At 41.9% G+C, this 17,076-nt stretch overlaps 3 protein-coding genes across 10 annotated transcripts in view; 1 reads left to right on the forward strand and 2 right to left on the reverse strand.

Annotated features, from left to right (window-relative positions):
* The window catches only part of fam49bb (family with sequence similarity 49 member Bb), a 30,667-nt gene extending 22,865 nt beyond the window's left edge, over positions 1-7,802 (reverse strand). For 2 of the 3 annotated variants that reach the window (XM_023950204.2, XM_078938418.1), the window contains exon 1: positions 6,403-6,543. The gene's annotated coding sequence lies outside the window, so the exon portion shown is untranslated. Of the gene's footprint in view, positions 1-6,402; positions 6,544-7,527 lie in introns of those variants that run through there. The other variant, XM_023950205.2, reaches the window with a different exon arrangement.
* Positions 7,803-7,920: 118 nt separating this feature from the next.
* eef1a1l3 (eukaryotic translation elongation factor 1 alpha 1, like 3) lies at positions 7,921-9,933 on the forward strand. The gene is made up of 7 exons (NM_001104752.1): positions 7,921-8,113; positions 8,197-8,376; positions 8,442-8,738; positions 8,803-8,953; positions 9,058-9,314; positions 9,387-9,621; positions 9,690-9,933. The coding sequence occupies exons 1-7, from the start codon at positions 7,970-7,972 to the stop codon at positions 9,794-9,796; spliced, it is 1,371 nt and encodes a 456-aa protein (NP_001098222.1). The 5' UTR covers positions 7,921-7,969; the 3' UTR covers positions 9,797-9,933.
* A 794-nt stretch (positions 9,934-10,727) lies between these two features.
* The window catches only part of asap1b (ArfGAP with SH3 domain, ankyrin repeat and PH domain 1b), a 74,454-nt gene continuing 68,105 nt past the window's right edge, over positions 10,728-17,076 (reverse strand). For 2 of the 6 annotated variants that reach the window (XM_023950200.2, XM_023950199.2), the window contains 6 exons: positions 15,880-16,041; positions 14,798-14,876; positions 14,629-14,693; positions 14,028-14,554; positions 12,009-12,131; positions 10,728-11,914 (listed from right to left, as the gene is read on the reverse strand). In XM_023950200.2, coding sequence (XP_023805968.1) covers positions 11,840-11,914; positions 12,009-12,131; positions 14,028-14,554; positions 14,629-14,693; positions 14,798-14,876; positions 15,880-16,041 — 1,031 coding nt within the window. In that variant the 3' untranslated portion in view covers positions 10,728-11,839. Of the gene's footprint in view, positions 11,915-12,008; positions 12,132-14,027; positions 14,555-14,628; positions 14,694-14,797; positions 14,877-15,879; positions 16,042-16,430; positions 16,500-17,076 lie in introns of all 6 variants that reach the window. The other 4 variants (XM_078938417.1, XM_023950201.2, XM_023950203.2 and 1 more) reach the window with 2 other exon arrangements.

Below are 17,076 nucleotides of genomic sequence, written 5' to 3' on the forward strand. Positions count from 1 at the left end.
ACATAAATAATCTTCATGCCCTGAAAATGTGGATATTCCAAACACTGCATTCGTCCTCGGATTTTGATTATTTTGTGAGATTTTGGGCTGCAGGGAAAACATTTTGCAAAGAGATCATTTTGGATCTGGGATTAGCTGAGTTACAGGATGAATTAAAAAAAAATATTATTATTATTATTATTAGCTGAACTACATTTCACCACAACATGTCAGACTGACTGATATCTCCTCTGGTTGTGCTGGAATAACAAACTGACCTGATTTCATCAGCAAATCCTTCAACACGTTTCTCTTTAGTTTGGTTTGAACGCAGAAAAACTGGAGGTTGCCGTGACGACCTTCACTCTGTATTATGCACGAGTCTGTGGTGGGACTTTGAACGGAGTTACTGAAACCCACAGAGCGCAGTGGAACCTCGGTGGGGGGGGGGCTCCCACAGATCAGCTGGAGCTGTTCAGGTAGAACGCGTCCACAAAAGACTTGTTAAGGCCTTGTTCTCCACTGCCACGCTCAACGCCGTCACACTCCGCCAGCCAACTACCGCCACCACACTCTGGTACGGAAGTCCGTCATTTAAACATGACGGACAGAAAGGTTAAAGGTCTCTCTAAAGAAAATCTCTTTTCTTTAAGATATCAAACATGTTTTTATCTTCTGCATCTCTTTACCAACAAAACTAAAGATGTTTGATGCAAATTCAAGAAGAAAAAGTATAAAGACGGTGGAATATTTGCACAGAAACCTCTATCACAATAAAATGTAATCAATAATATCAATAATAAGATTAACCTCTAAGAAATGCTTTACATTAGTTCTGAATGGCAGGCAGAAGGTTCTCACCATTTTCTACGTAGTCCACTTTGTAGGACGCTCACCAATTTGGGTGTCCAAATCTACAATTCCTAAATCCAGTTCCCTGAACATTTTCCATTGAACCTGGTAGATCTCGTGATGGAATAGCCATAACCTCAGCTGAGAGACACCACAAGTAGTGACTTATACCCTATAGTAGGAGTGACCAGAGGACCAAGAGGAGCTTCATACCTTGAAGCTGGAGCAATAAGACGCTTCCTGAAGACATTTAAGTTAGCTTCAAGGAGAAATTCTTCCTTATTTTAAGGAAGAAGACGCAATTACTTTACCACCAGGATACATTTGGTGATGAGTAGAACAAGCAGCAAGTCTCCAAACATGTCTGTTAAGAGTGTAGCCTCAGCATAAACAGCGGCAAAGCTTAGCGTTGAGCGACTTGAAGCTCCATGCAAACCACCACATCTCAGTACGATGGACAAAAGCTCCTGAAGGAAAAGTCTTCTACTAGACAGTTGCCGTTAAGGTTTCCTGAGGGGAGGAAACAATCCTCGTTCTACCAAAAACCCCGTCCTCGTGGGGCTGGCGCTGGACTGGACTGAGATGGAGGAGAACTGAAAGTTGAAGCTCGCCAGGCGTCTCATTTACACCCAACAGGAAGTCAAGTGCGACTTTGAGGAGCCCAACCTGTCCGAGGGTTGACGGGTTTCAGTTGCAGTCGACTGAAAAGGGGCACAAAGTGGTGGTCCTGAATGCCTCATCTCTGCCCATTGCTCATCATGTAAATATGATTAAACATATATTAAGAATATTCTAGCTTTAAATCACTAAAAGGTCTGGACTGAAGCCTGGTCCTCCTCACATACGTGTTATCTCAGTTTTATCGGCATGCGTGGATAGAGGTTTGGTGCGGGGGCAGCACAGCAGCAGTCTGCACAAAAACTGAATTCAGAGCATGCTGATTTACCATCTGCAGTAACACTCCGGCTCCGTGTGCCCAACGACATGTGGGCGGCCACATGAGGAACACGCTTCAACACACCAGAGTACAATCATCACCAAGTCGCCTTAAGTAGAAGTATTTTATTTGGAAAAACCAAAGACTTTGCATTATACTAAATCTTTGAAGAACTAAAAGAAAAAAAAAAGTTTTTTTTTCTGAACTTTTTAAAAAAAAACAACCTTTAGTTGTTTGTTTAGCGTTTCTGCAAACATGAGGGAAGATCTTCAGACGTTCTCTGTTTGACCACGCTCAGAGATTTGGAGAAGCCACCGTCACAGCACGGAAGTGAACCAGCAAGCCGAATCCGAGACTGGCATCCAGATTCTTTACCCAACAGCCATCAAAGGTTAAAAACACAAACCATCACAATAGATTTCCTAACTGTGGTTAAAAAACAAACATCTTTCTGCTCAATAGTTCGTCCGCAAGTCATTAAACAGTAGTGCCTCCGTGCAAGACTCGTTTTTGTTCATCGACATTGAAAATGTAAGAAAAATAAATCGTAACACGAAGTCTTTGCAGCAGCTCATCCACACTTTCCTAAAAAAAATAAAAATAAAAAGCAGAAAGTCTCTTGTCTTCATCATGCCAGGGATTCACATGCACTAAACACACACATGAATTCAGATTAATTGCTGTACAAACAGAAACTATATTCAAAATGTATCTTTGGGATTAATCCCAATGAACACAATCAGTAAAATAGTCACATTAAAATGTACATTAAAATGTAATTATTTTAAATAACTACATTTAAAATAAGTAGTAAGATTTTGGAATCAGATTAGTTTTAGCCCACAAGCTGATTTGCTGTGTGACTCTCAGGCAGCACAGTTCAATGTAACGATTATAAAAGTAATGATCAAACTTCAATATCAATTTATTGATGATGCATTTGAACTTTTCAACAACACGACAACAGCGGTTTTTATTGTGATTGTGCTAAATGATCATCCCAAATAATAAATTCATGTTAATTTCATTAAAAGTCCCATTTCGATCATAATTTGAACTCCTCAATTTTTGGAGCTGTCCAGCTGTACACTCTTGAGCATGATGCCAGCTTGGACGCGGAAAACGTAGACATTCATGGATCTAGTTGATGCATCAGAATGGAGCTGAGCAGGAAGCTTGTGGCCCACCCAGCGTATCTTCTTATAAAATGCGTTTTCCTAAAACAGCATAATTTCATCTGCTCCTGATTTACAACAATCTGAATAAAGAAATACTCGGAATTTTCTTTATAAATGTCCTCAAACATCAGAAAAATGCCATAATGTTAAAAAACATAATTTTTGTAGGAGTGGTTTCTATTTTTTTACACTTTCCCGATGCAGGCTTTGTTTTCTTTAACAGCTCAGGGGTGAATAAAACAAGGGGGGGCGAGAACTTTTCTCCATGGAGTGACTCAAGTATGTCATCAAATCACCTCTGATCTGCCAATGAACAAGAGCGGACATGCAGAAGCAATGGAAGGAGGGAAACTGCCTGTTCTGAAGAGACAGACAACCTCCGCCAAGGCCATCATCTCATTCCTGCAGTCAATGTACAGATTTGAAACCGGATTTTTGTCCATACGGAGAAACAAATAGTGAGGTTTATGAAAATATAAATAAAAGCCACATCATATAGGGGGAATCAAACGGATATATTGCTGAGCAGAACAGAGAGGAACTGCATAAACTGCACTAGGACTCAAAGCGATCAATGCAGCTTCTTTCTGCAGAGACAAAGTCAGCAAAACCCGCAAACGCTCAGTTTACTTTAGTAGAACAAACGGCATCTGCAAAGGGAAAAGATCTGCAAACATATGCATAAATTTTCATTTTTGTAGAGATCCAACACTAAGCTTCTATTAAACAAGTCATGTTAATGCGTCCATTTGCTCAAAAACATGGAGCTTTAGACTAAAACGTTTTAGCAACAGAATTAATAGGCAGTTCAGTGACGTTTCCACTGTGGAAAGTACACAACAAAATAAATAAATAAATAAGCATTTGAATGGGAATGAAGCAGAGGAATCGGGCCGGTCCACAACCATCTACAGAGAACGGAGAGGAACCTGAAGAAGACAGCCAAGCCACATAATGCTCAAAGGAGAGATCCCTGAGAACACTCTGCAGACTATATAAGAACTTCTACCCCTGGATCACGATTCAGGACATTTTTAAAGCACAACAGCACTCAGTTGAGAAGACGATCAATAATTAAAGTGTCGACACTCATCCTAACGTGAGCTTTACCATTAGGTCTGAGCTGCACGTCACATTAGTTGGAGGCAGAAAGTGGAAAATTCCACCCCATTGTGGCAGTCCATACAAAAAAAGGCTATTTGTACAGAGTGTGTGGAGTGAGTTTGTCAAATTCATTTTTACTTTCTAAGAAGGGGTCATGCCTGAATGTACCTGCGTGTCTGTGCATGCACCTGAACTCAGATTTAAGAAGAATTTCGCCGCCAAGTTCCTTCATTTAAGCGGAGTTTTGCTGTGAGGAGGAATCGAAATTCACTTTTTGAAAAACACAACAACAGCACATTTCTCTTTTTTGTTTTCAGGTTTGACATAAAAACACCCAAAACAGACAAGTTCATGATGGCAGAACAAGTTTGACCTCGTTTGACTGAAACACCAGCCTGGAGCTGACGTGTTTCCCAATCAAAACAGAGAACACCTAATATGAGACCTTTCTAAAAATATATCGAAAATAAAACAAGAAAAACCAAATGATGCCCAGCTGCCCAGCTGTTGGACAGGACAAGTAAAAAAAAAACAAAAAAAAAAACAAATGATTCATGTTTTCTTCAATTTTAGCAGTTAAGTTTTCCAAAATACAAGTCTGCATTTCTAAAATAAGTACAATATCTCACAGCAAACCCAGGTTAGCGGTACCACATATGGTCAGCCGCAGAAGCCCCTCTTTATTGCTCTCTCTGCTGCAAACATTAAAAGAAAATTAAACCAAAACTGAGCATCCAGAAACTTTTAGACATGTCTGAAAAGGATGAAATAGGAGTAAAAGCTTTAAAAACTTTTAAATCTTTAAAGGCACTTCGAGGACCTTGAGAAACTTCTTTTTCTCCTCAGGGAAGACAATGAGAGCTTTTACAGACTAATTACACAACATGTGGTGTGCAAGTTTGTCTGGGTGTTTCACTTCCACCTTCAGCCTTTTTTTTGCAAAACAACATCAACTTTTTCTTTTAATGGTTCTGTGGCAAAGAAGTAGCTGTAAATAGGAGCTGCATTTACCGGTCCATATTTGACTAAAATGAACAAAAAAGGCATATTTCCAAATGAATAGACTGATGTATTACAAGTCATAAAGCCTGTTTACATGCATACTATGAACAAATGATCATTATCCGATTTAAGTTTTAACTTTCTTCGACAGGATAGTCAAATGAAGTTACTGAAACACTTGGTTTCCTGGTTAAATTTATATCAGTATTAAATATTTTCCCACATTTACTTTTCATCCATTTATTTTTTAGCTTCAAAGATATTCAAAAAAAAAAAAAGAATTACCATGTTTGCAAAAAAGCGAAGCCAAAGATTTGTACTAAATGACCCTACATAGAAAAACAATCTAGGGGACATGCAAAATAATTAAAGTTTAACACTTCAGCCTCTTAAATACATTTTTTTGATTGTTGAATATCTAAAATGCATATAAAAAATATCAGACCTCAATATTTTTTATGATTTTAAAGTCATCTAAACAACCTAAATGGAGAATTTGATGTACTTTGACCTATTTTGCAATTTCTCCCTGGAAAACCCACAGTGATAAATTCTAAATATGTTTTTTACATTTTTTTATTAATGTAATTATTCTTCTATTTCAAAATAAACTAATAATAATTTTAAAATTAACTTTGAAAACCCAGAAAAAATTCGTTCTTGGGTTCTCCAGGGTTAAAAGGAAAAAATATATATATATATTTATATATACACACACACTTTATTATGATAGGGCGGAAGTTTATTTTCCTTCACCCCCAACTACCGAGAAAATAAACTTCCGTCCCTTCATAATAAAGTTCCTTAAAGCCCTTTATTACAGGACCACTATTGTGAAGGATTACAGTCAAATCGTGGCAGCGATCAAAGTACAAACCATCAAAGGCACAGCAGCCCCACACACACCCCAGCTGTCACTGTGTGTGCGTTTCCTCTGATGAAGCATCATTTGCTGCTAATTCAACACGGACAAGTTTGACCCCGTGATGGCACGAAATGAGGGCAAACGCGGCCGCGGGGCGAGCCGCGAGGAGACGGTCAAGTGGGCTCGCGCCTTCGGCCAAAATACAAAAAACGTTATGCTAGCAGTGTAGCCGCTCCGAAGAACGGGAAGTTAATGGTCCCCACGCGCGACAACAAGTTCCACTACACCTAAACGTTTACATTAATTTACTTTTACCCGAACGCCTTTTGACTCGTTTTTGTCCCCTCCGGGGAGGAAAATATCCCTAGTATCAAAATGAAATCTTTGAAGAGCCGGCGAGTGAATAACGGCGACGAGAAGCCGGGAAAGGGCCCAAGGAAAAAGTCGTAATTTGAAATGAATAATAATTTATTTATATGTTTTACCTTGATACTCGTTGAGAAACTGTGGTCTGGACACCACGCTGAAAGCAGCGGCACGGACTCCACGGAGAAGAAAAGCGACGTGCTGCCGTTTCCGGGTTACTTATCTAGCGTCACGGTGGCCGGGAGGACAACTTGGTTTGTTCATCCACAGAGCGCGGGGAGGGGCGGCTCAACCTCTCACACCTTCAGATCTAACGGAAAAGACCCGCCCTTCCCAGCCGGCTCATCCGCAGTCCTCCAACGGTCACCTCTATCAGATTCCTGCTGAAGTGTGCTCTAAAATAATCTTCCCATTGCTGTGGTCAGGATTTATTTACTATGTTAGGACCCTGATACCAAAGCTGGGATTTTTCATCATATCTAGATGAATTTTCAGTATATTAAGTTTATCTTTTTCAAAACATTAGAATATATCATGCAGGAACAATACATTTAATATCCGAATCCGAAATTATCATTTAATAAGAGAATGTTTGAAAAGTAAAACGAATTGTAGAAAAAAAAAATGTCAGCAAATAAATATTGCGACGTAAAACCTACTAGAAAAAGCACTTCTGAGAACAATTTATCTGCATTTTTTGTTACATATTTTTAAAATGTGCAATTTCTATTCATTAAATTCCTGTTTAAGAAAAAAAATTGGTTTAAACAAATATTTGTTTAATTATATACATTAATTGTCAGAGAAAGTTATGGCAACAAAAGATGTATTAATGTGAAAAACCTGTTCAGTTGGTGATTTTTCAGTACAACTTATCATGAAAAGTCAAATATTTAATACATATAATAATATGGAACTAAAAAGTTTATTTTATTTTTGTCATAAAATACACATATTTCAAAATTGTTATGTTTTTATGTGAATTTAAGTCACCTCTGATGCAGAAATTTAAAAGATAATTTAAAAAGAACTTTAAAATGGGAAATTCTATTAATTTTTTAACATTTTTATGTTTTTTTGAACCGTAAAGTCAAAATAGTTTGGGTTTTTCAAAATAACTGAAATATTTCATAAAATGTTGACATTTGAGACAAAACTGTGCTGCTTTTTGTTAAATAATTATATTAACTTAGTAGGGGTTAATTAAAGGGGGGACAAATAGAGACATTTTCACGATGACATACCTCAAAAGGTGGCTCTTTTCAGATGTATGACCGTTTTCATTTTGTCTGATCAGTGTTTGATGAGCACAGAAAATCTACCCATCAGCTCATGTTCAAAGGCTCCAGCGTTTCCACGAAACACCTGTTCGTAACCTGAGATCATTAGAGATCCACAGTAGAGCAAGTGCTGCTCACTGATCAAACATCAAGCTCAACCTTTTCTTTTTCATCTGCCTTCATTCACTACATGAACATTCCTCTTCTTTGCGATTTCATTTTTTTACTGTCTTGGTTTCTGATGAGCGTCAGACCCAAACTAATCAAGTCTCATCAAGCAGCACACCTGTCTTCACTTATCCACAGCCTTTAAAGGAGATCCCAGCTCCCTTACCTGACCATTTGAAAGCACATTTTGGAAAGCTTCAGTTGGTAAGACGTCAGTGGCTCACATTCACCTACAACCATGGCGAAGGAGAAGGTTCACGTCAACGTGGTCGTCATCGGTCACGTTGACAGCGGTAAATCCACCACCACTGGACACCTGGTCTACAAGTGTGGAGGCATTGATCCCAGAAAGCTGGAGAAATTTGAGAAGGCTGCAGCTCAGGTAAGCCAGGAGTACTAATGTGAGCAGCTGGTCGATTTCTGAGCGTGTGACCTGCTTTTACAAGGTTTCTATGTTTTTTACAGTTGGGAAAGAGTTCCTTCAAGTTTGCCTGGGTGCTGGATAAGCTCAAAGCTGAGAGGGAGCGAGGGATCACCATTGATATCTCACTTTTGAAATTTAACACTCAAAAGTACACCATGACTATAATTGATGCTCCAGGGCACAGGGACTTCATCAAGAACATGATAACTGGGACGTCGCAGGTATATGCTTGTCTTATTATTCTTTTGTACTTTAATGTGAAATCTCTAATGGGGTTCCGTTTCAGGCAGATGTGGCCCTCCTGATGGTCTCGGCAGCCAAAGGGGAGTATGAAGCCGGCGTTTCCAGGAGCGGTCAGACCAGAGAGCACGCCCTGCTGGCCTACACGCTGGGGGTTAAGCAAATCATCGTCTGCGTGAACAAGATGGATCTGACCGAGCCCCCTTACAGCCAGAAACGCTATGAGGAAGTGATGCGCGGCGTGAGCGGCTTCCTGAGGAAGATCGGCTACGACACGAATGCCGTGCCCTTCGTTCCAGTTTCTGGATGGACTGGGGAGAACATGATCAGCGTAACCCAGAAGGTCAGGAGGTTTTTAGACTTTAACGCTGTGTTGTAGAGTGGTATCTAAAAACATGGCTGTGCAGATGCCCTGGTACCAAGGCTGGAAAATCAGGCGGAGGGAAGGGCCTTCAACTGGGAAGACTCTTCTTGAAGTTCTGGACTCTATTCAGCCTCCGGTGCGAACAATCAACAAACCTCTACGGCTACCTCTGCAAGACGTCTACAAAATTGGAGGTAAAAACCAGTCCTGTTGCCTAAAGATGTTTTTTTTTTTTTTTTTCCAAAGCTTGTCTCTAGTTGTGTAGGGGCAGCAGAAACTAATGAGTTCTCCCCTTCAGGAGTTGGGACTGTGCCAGTGGGGAAGATTGAAACAGGCGTCCTCAAACCCGGCATGACCTTGGTGTTCTCTCCAGCTAAGCTCACCGCAGAGGTCAAGTCAATTGAGATGCACCACCAGGGCCTGCAGACGGCTCTGCCGGGGCACAACGTCGGGTTCAACATCAAAAACGTGTCAGTCAAGAACCTGCGCCGTGGGGACGTGGCCGGCAACGCCCAACAGGATCCACCTTCAGATGTCCGCAGCTTTGAAGCACAGGTGATCTCTGGGCAATGGGGGAGGGGGTGTTCAGCTCATGCTGGCACCAAACTAACACTGTTACTCTTGAAGGTGATTATCCTGAACCATCCTGGGAAGATCAAGGCGGGATACTCTCCTGTCCTTGACTGCCACACGACACATGTCACATGCCGCTTCACCGAGCTGAAGGAGAAGCTGGACCGGCGCACCGGCAAGAAGCTGGAGGAGCAGCCACAAACCCTGGTGTCTGGAGATGCTGCCACTGTCAAACTGGTTCCCGTGAAGCCCATGTGTGTGGAGAGCTTCTTCACATACCCTCCTTTAGGTAGAGTACAAGACGCACCATCGTGAGTTTTATTATTCCTGGGGTTCATGTTTGCTTTTTGTCTACAGGCCGCTTTGCGGCAAGAGATCTGAAGCAGACAGTTGCTGTAGGAGTCATCAAGTCGGTGGAGAAAGACCAGGGGTCTAAAGCTCAAAAGCTTCAAGTTTGTAAATAAGTGCTCTGTAAATGTATGCTGCGAAAAAGCTTTTTATTTTCCAGTGAATTTCAGTTTGTTTAAAATGTATAATTTGACCAGAAAAGATGCAGCTGGTATATTTCTGTTAATTTAAACAAATAAAAACTGGTTTGGAGAAGGACTTCTGCTTAAATGGATGATTGGGGGGGGGGTGCTCATGGATGATGGACTTAAATAAATCTTATTGAAATAATTTTGACTTTACTCTTCAATGATTATCTTGAATTTGACCTTCTCTAAAATTAAACGAACTTGAGGCTCTCTAAGAAAGTATCTCGCTTCCAAAGTTATAAGTAAAAGGAGTTACTTAACCTGGAAGTATTCTGTAAATGCTACAACTTTGCCCACTTTGAAGATACTCTGGTAAAATATATTAAATCTATCCCCTGAACAAAGGAACAGTTGGCTAAAAATTGAAAGATGGATTGTATAATTTTAAACTTGATCTTTTCCTTTTTAGATCTAAATTGGGAAATGTTAAATTAAGTTTGGATTCCTGTAGACAAAAAGGAACTTGAGGCTCTTAAAATTTACTTTTAGTTCCTGTATTAAAAACCTTAAGGATGGCCTAAGAATTGTGTAAATGCCACAAATGCTATAAAATGTGCCTCTGAAAATCAATCCTGACAATTTTAAACTTGGATTAGATCTTGGATCTTTAAGACTAGAACCCAGACTTTTTTTTTTTTAACTTGAGTTTCACTTGAAAAAGGAATTTGATGCTCTTTAAAGTTGACCTTCCTTTAAAGACTGGAAGTATTTAAATCTTTTTACAAAATGTGCAACTAAAAACCATGTTTTAAAATCCTTATTGACCATAAAGGAACTAATACATCTGTTAAATCTGAACCTTAACTAGAGTTTAAGCTTGAGTTAAAAATGTCAGCTTTTCCAAGAGAAGACTCACTCGTTTAAGTACAGCACTTTAATGATCTGATGGGTTTGTTCCTTAACATGGGAAGGACTGCAAGTCTGTGAAGACCAGGTGAAAACGGGTCAGTTCTCTGCCCTTCATCTAGGAGATGGTTCACAGGTAAACCTTCATGAATCCAGTAACATGGAATGATTAAAAAAAAAAAAAAAATTCAAGCTCAAGGTTGACAAGACACTGAACCGTGAAGAAGTGAAGCTTGTCACACATCAGAAAATCAAGTTATTGCTCGGCTGTCCTCTGGAGTTTCCCATACTTGATAGTGGCTAAAAGAGCAGGATGTGTTTGAAGTCCTGCTTAATAGTGGCTCTTCAAACCCTGAGGTGAGCGTGTTCGAACGCAGCACTTCACTCGATTCCAGTCGTCGTTCCACCATGCACAGGAAGGGTCAGGACCGTGGAGATGAGCTCACACACGAGGCGCACACAGTGAACAGTGCAACGGGGAAATTAGTGACCTATAGTGAACCACGGGCTTTGATATTCCACCACACAGTAGCAGCAGGTTTCTATACGGTAAAACAACCATAATACACACAAAGCAAGCAAGAACAGGGGGAACGCTGAACGGAAATTCTTCATCAGTGGGGAGACTGCTGCCTCTTCAGTCCACTAAAAGGGATGCAAGACACAGATAATGACGTTTCACATTTCCTTTCTCCAGAACTATAAGCTGTCGTCGACTGGAGGGCCGGGAAAACGAGTGCAGGTAGAATCCGACCTGACGCTTAAATGTGACGGGCAGAGAGCAGTGGTACATGTTTTGTACAATCAAACATGTATGTACACTCACACAAATATATTTACATACATATATACACAGGGACACCATAAACATAGACTTTTTAGTTAAGTGCTAGGATTTTTGAGAGTGGCTTGGTCTCAGCCATGCTATGCGGTTAAGATAATACTGGTAGAGGAAAAATACACACATTCTTTGTACAGCATGGATGTCTTCATCCACGTCTTAGACGAGTTTTGCTTCTTTTTTTCTTCAAGACGCTTGTCGTTCGACAAGGGGTGTGATTCTACGATAGGGATTTACAAGATCTCCCGATTCTTGGAGAGACGTAGTGCAAGTCTGTGGCGCCGTCAGTCACTCAGGATGTGCACAAAAGACATGGGGAAGACCCCCTTTCTGTCCGGATGGCCTTCGATGTGCCCGATCTGCAGGGGGGAGGGACAGTTCAAGTCAGTCCAGCGGGTTCTGCTCTTCAGAGTAGAGTGCGGGACGTCCGATCTAAAATAGGGCGACACTCACCCACCACTCCTGATCCTCCTCTCCCGTGACTATGATCACCTCTCCTTCCACAAATGTTAGCTCGTCATCGTTGTCGGCCTGGCAGTCGTAGATCGTCTTCACCCGACGTACTTTATTCTTTCCCTGCAAAAATTACAACCCGCTGTCAGCCCCAAAAATCTATACGTTGCATTTCTGTGAATGTAAACAATAATCCATGCACTGACGGTTTGGGTCAGAGAAGAGGAAAGCAGTGGATTTTATTGCCTTAATTTATCTTTTGGGTTGAGATGTGAGGCAATACATATAAAACTAATTTAACACAGTCATATTTACTGCAGACTCCAGTTCTTTGAACATTACGTCAAGTTAGCAAGATGTGAATTTGGGCAATTCTCACACTTTCGCAAAATATGGGAAATGAAGACTCTGGTTCGAACGACCTTCACAAAGTTTCACTGCAACCACAACCAAGTTTTTGTTAACCTTTGACCTCGGGAAAACGCTGCAATCTTGTATTTAAGAGAGAGAGAAAAAAATCGCCTTTACCAGCTACAAATTTAGGATTTTTTTGCATTTTTCTTTTTACTTGTCCTGTCCAACAACTGAGCAAACCAATGACAGCAGAAGGCCTTTTGTGTTGGACAGGTTTACTGGTACAATAAGGGGTTATGTATCTTCGGATAGCAGGGTGTATTTTTGTATAAACCCCCCCTTTTTTTTTTTTATTAATTATTTTTTTAGGGAAATTTAGGGATTTTGACCTATTGCCTCCTAAGGCTACGGTCACAAATACAACTCCCACTGGGGAGGCTTAGGCAGAATCTTCAAGATTTCATGGCGCCGCTAGATTTTTTGAAAATCCTTGGCGCTGTCCCGAAGGTAGACAGTGGCAGTCAGTCAGGCGAGGATGATGCAAATATGAAATCGGGTGGCAGCCAGATCGCCAGCTCTGATTGGACGACGTGTAGATGTCTCCGGATGGCGGCCTTCCATATCAAGTGCCACCAGCCGCCCGGTAGCCTGGGGCTACGTAAATAGCGGGCCGTCCTGCTGTCACTGGACTGCCATCGTGCGACCTTGAAATGTGCCCAGACGGCCACTGGCCAATGTCAACTTTAGAGAAAAATTGTCCGGCCGGCGTAAAAGTTTTACTTTTTCTTAAAACCTCCCTGGTTACCATGCGGCGTGTGAAAATGCGACTTCCGATTACAAATGCAGCCGCGCGGCCACCAGCCGAGTTTGCTCAAAAACGTGCATTTTGGGATAGGTGACTGAACCATAAGTCTTGGAGCATCATTGGGAAGCTACTTAGTAAAAAAAATGTAGGTCTTAAAGTTTATAATTTTTGAATGAAGTTAGAGTGGCGAGTTTACAAAAGTTGCGTTTCCCTGTTGCTCGCACTTTTTTTGTTTCTTTTTACCAGAATATTGTTAAAATTAATACATGAATTCCTGGCTCAAGCGGAAAACTAGGATATGATATACGACATGAACATATTAGGAATGTGGACGTGGTAAACAAAAAGTCTCAGTTGCTAAGGAAATCCAAAATATTACTATTGTAGACTCTTCTAAAATTTACATAGACGTGTTCGTTACCCCCGGGCGACCCAGATATAAAATGGTTGCTATGGAGATAAAACCAACAGAAAAGCCACTATTTTGAAGGAAAAAAAGTGTGTTTTTGGCTCTGTGCACTGTGGGGATCGTTTATTTTTTATTTAAACTTTAATGTTTGGCATGCTCCTTTCCAGTCGTGAAGATGAGCGGCCTTATATTGCCTTAAATATATTCAAGTATTGTGGTTCTTTTCATGAAAGGGACAAATACACAGAACAGTCAGTCTGTGAGAATTCACAGGTAATGCGAACCTGTTCTGATTGATGGTAGCGATCACAATGTTTTGAAATCAAAAAATAAATAATAAAAACTTGTTTTAATTTTCAAATGTATTATTGGAAACGCAGGCTCATAGGTGTGAAGGATGTGTGGAATTTGAATTTGAATTTGAGGTGTTTCCTGCTTTCAGAGGCCTTACTGTGTTGATCTTCCTGGGGAGGGGAACCGGCATCTCGGCGGTGCTGGGCGACGTCCCGTTGGAGTCCTCTGCAGGCTGCTGAGGTGGGATCACTACGTTTGCCTGCTGATTAGGTGACGGCGAGTCCTGAGGCTGCTGATGGGGCGGAGGGGGCGGCTGCGTTTGAGGCCTGGGTGTGGTGGGCTCTCCAGGAGGTGGCCTGGGGGAGGGTTCGGCCGGTCCAGGCTTCGGGGGCATGTCGGCGAGATGAGGCTTGGGCGGGAGGTCTTTGAGCTGCGGCTTGGGCGGCAGGTCTCCGAGCTGAGGTTTCGGGGGCAGGTCGGAGAGCTGCGGCTTTGGAGGAAGCTCTCCGGGTTTGGGGGGCAGTTCGGACGCCTGCGGTTTTGGGGGCAGGTCGCCCAGCTGAGGCCTCTCTGCCAGCGGAGCCTTCTGCGGGTCTGCTGGGGGGGACTTCTGGAAGACCTCTGGAGGGAGGCTGGGCTTGTCCACAGACGGATGATGGATGGTGTCGATCTTACGCAACGCCACTTAAGAGGAAAGCGGGCAGAAGTGAGATTAATCCCACAGATTAACACTCACAAACATCTGACCAGGATGGTACCTTTCTGAGGTAGTTTGGGAAGAACCCTTGGACCAAGTGTGGACTTTGTGTTGCTTGAAGTAGTGCTGCGAAAATATACATTTTTAATTATATTTAAGGCTCAAAAATCAATAAACACATCATTGGGAGCCTTTGTTGAACATTCAGATGTTGTCGGAGGTTCCCGTACCTTTGCTGCTGAGGAATGCCCTCAAACTTGTTGGAAACGGGAGACATCTTACTGGCCGGCGGAGGCGTGGAGTCGCTCCCTAAAATAATAACCACCACAAACCCGTTACTCAGCACCCAACCACGGCAGCGGGCTGGCAAATGATTAAATGTGAAAGTAAGTCAACATGCTGTGATGATTCAAAATAAACAGAACGATGAGAGCGTCGCCCTCTGGCTGAGCTCTGGGAGCTGCTGCTCAGGACTGTTGGCTTTTTGTGTTAAAGGAATGCGTGGCGGCAGATTTACGTCGATTTTATGCGACTTAAAATCCCTGATTAGTAACATAAACATGTGCAAATGTATGTTTCTAGGAACAGTTCATCTCCTTGTGAAGCTAAATTGAGTCGTTTTCCACTTTGGAATGAACAAATCTTAAATCTTATATTGTCTAAGTTTCAGATAATTGTTCATTTTATTTACATCAAAGATACAGAATTCACTTTGATCGATTTTTTGGCATCAACTTGTCTATATAATTGGCATTAAGATGACATAGTGACACCCATAGGACGAAATTCTTTAATATGGCTCCTACACTACATTATGGAGCCTGTAAAGGGACATTGAAGTGAAAATTTTAGCGTTAAGTTTAGCGTTATCGCGATATCAAGCTGTACTATACAAATATCGCAGAAGTCTGCGAAATTAAGATAAATATAAACCTTAAATGTGCTAAAACTATCTTATAGCAGCTTAAAGTATTTAATGTATCACATAAATCCCTTTATGCATTTGATAAATCGGATGGAGCCCTTTGATGTTAGACGCCCGCCTCCAATCTAGACGAGGGTCATTTGGAGTGTAATTTGTTATGTTGACTTTGATTAAAAAGAAACTGTTGCAGTGAAATGGAAGTGATGCATTTAGATTTTTTTCTATTTGTTTATCTATCGCAAGTTATATCGTCATCGGAATATTGACCACCTATATCGCACGTTTTCCTCATATCGTGCAGCCCTAGAAAATGCTAACAAGTTTTTGGTCTAATTTTATGAAGACTTTACTTCCTGGGGCTGCTGCTCATGTGTGCTTGCGGCTCACCCCCGGATAAGCCCCCTTTACTGTGTGGACTGTGACAGAGAGGGCCGGGTGGGTCAGACAGGGTGCGTTTGTGTCCGGGAGGAGGGGGCGGAGGTCTCTTCTTGGACAGGGTGGAGCTGCCTCCTGTCGTGAGTGTGGAGAGAGGGCCGGATGGGGGAGGAGCTGGAGGAGCGACACATAGGACAGGTGAGGCGGTGAGGTCCAAAACAAACGGAGAAAGTTTCACGTCCAGAGCAGGTAAAGGGGGGAGTGCCGAGGAAGAGGAGTGACAGACAGCAGGAGCAGGGCTTTGTCCGCTGGACGTCTGCCGACGACTTTTGTCATTTATGAAAGATAAGGTGAAAGCAGCTAGCAGAGAGCTCAGCCAGAGAGGTATCAGCTGTGGCTAAGAGTTTACAGCTCAAAGATGGCGGGTCGTCAATCTAAATACATTAAAAAACTGAAATCATCTCAGAAAGACAGCTTCAGGTCTCAATAACACCCCGTCCATCTGAGCTGTAAAGAAGGAAACAACCGAGGGGTAAAGGGGAGAACTTAAACAAGATATTCACTGATGTATGGTCGAGTGCCAGCCAGTGTGGCGTAGTGCGAATGAGAGCCAAGGAATGCCAAGTGAGGAGCTGAAAGAATAGAGAAACAAAAAAAGAGAAAGAAAACAGAGCGAGATGAGGAGTGTGGGAGACAATCTACAAGCATGTCAGTCTCAGAAAGAGCTGCTCCCACACACCGGAAAAATAACAAGATGAGATTCTATCAGTGACAAGTGAAGCAAAAGACAAAAAAGAAAAAGAAAAAAAAGGGGAAACGGTGTGAGGCTGGCCCCCGGGGGGGCCGGCTCCTCGGCACTGAGCTGCGCCAATGCAGAGCCGTGAAGAGTTAGCCTGTCATCCGTGTTTTTATCCACTCTTTTACTGCAGTACAGCTTTGCAACTGGAAGTGGCAGGCCTGCAAAGCTTTAGATTTACACACATAGAAGCAAGAATAAACAGCAACAACAACAACTTTTCTCATCAACAAAGGTTACACGTGCAACCCTCTGCTGCAAAGGTTGTCCATCGCCAGCCTTCCTTTCAGAGAGAAAGTAAATGACCGGCCAGACTGCAGGTTGTTACGCTGAAGGTCACAAATTCACATCCGAGCAGCACGATTCGAACAGATAACAGATTACTGGTTATAAGACATGAACAAGCATTAGTA

Source organism: Oryzias latipes, chromosome 20 (assembly GCF_053564925.1).
Source record: "Oryzias latipes strain Hd-rR chromosome 20, Olatipes_Hd-rR_3.1".
Lineage (NCBI taxonomy): Eukaryota > Metazoa > Chordata > Actinopteri > Beloniformes > Adrianichthyidae > Oryzias > Oryzias latipes.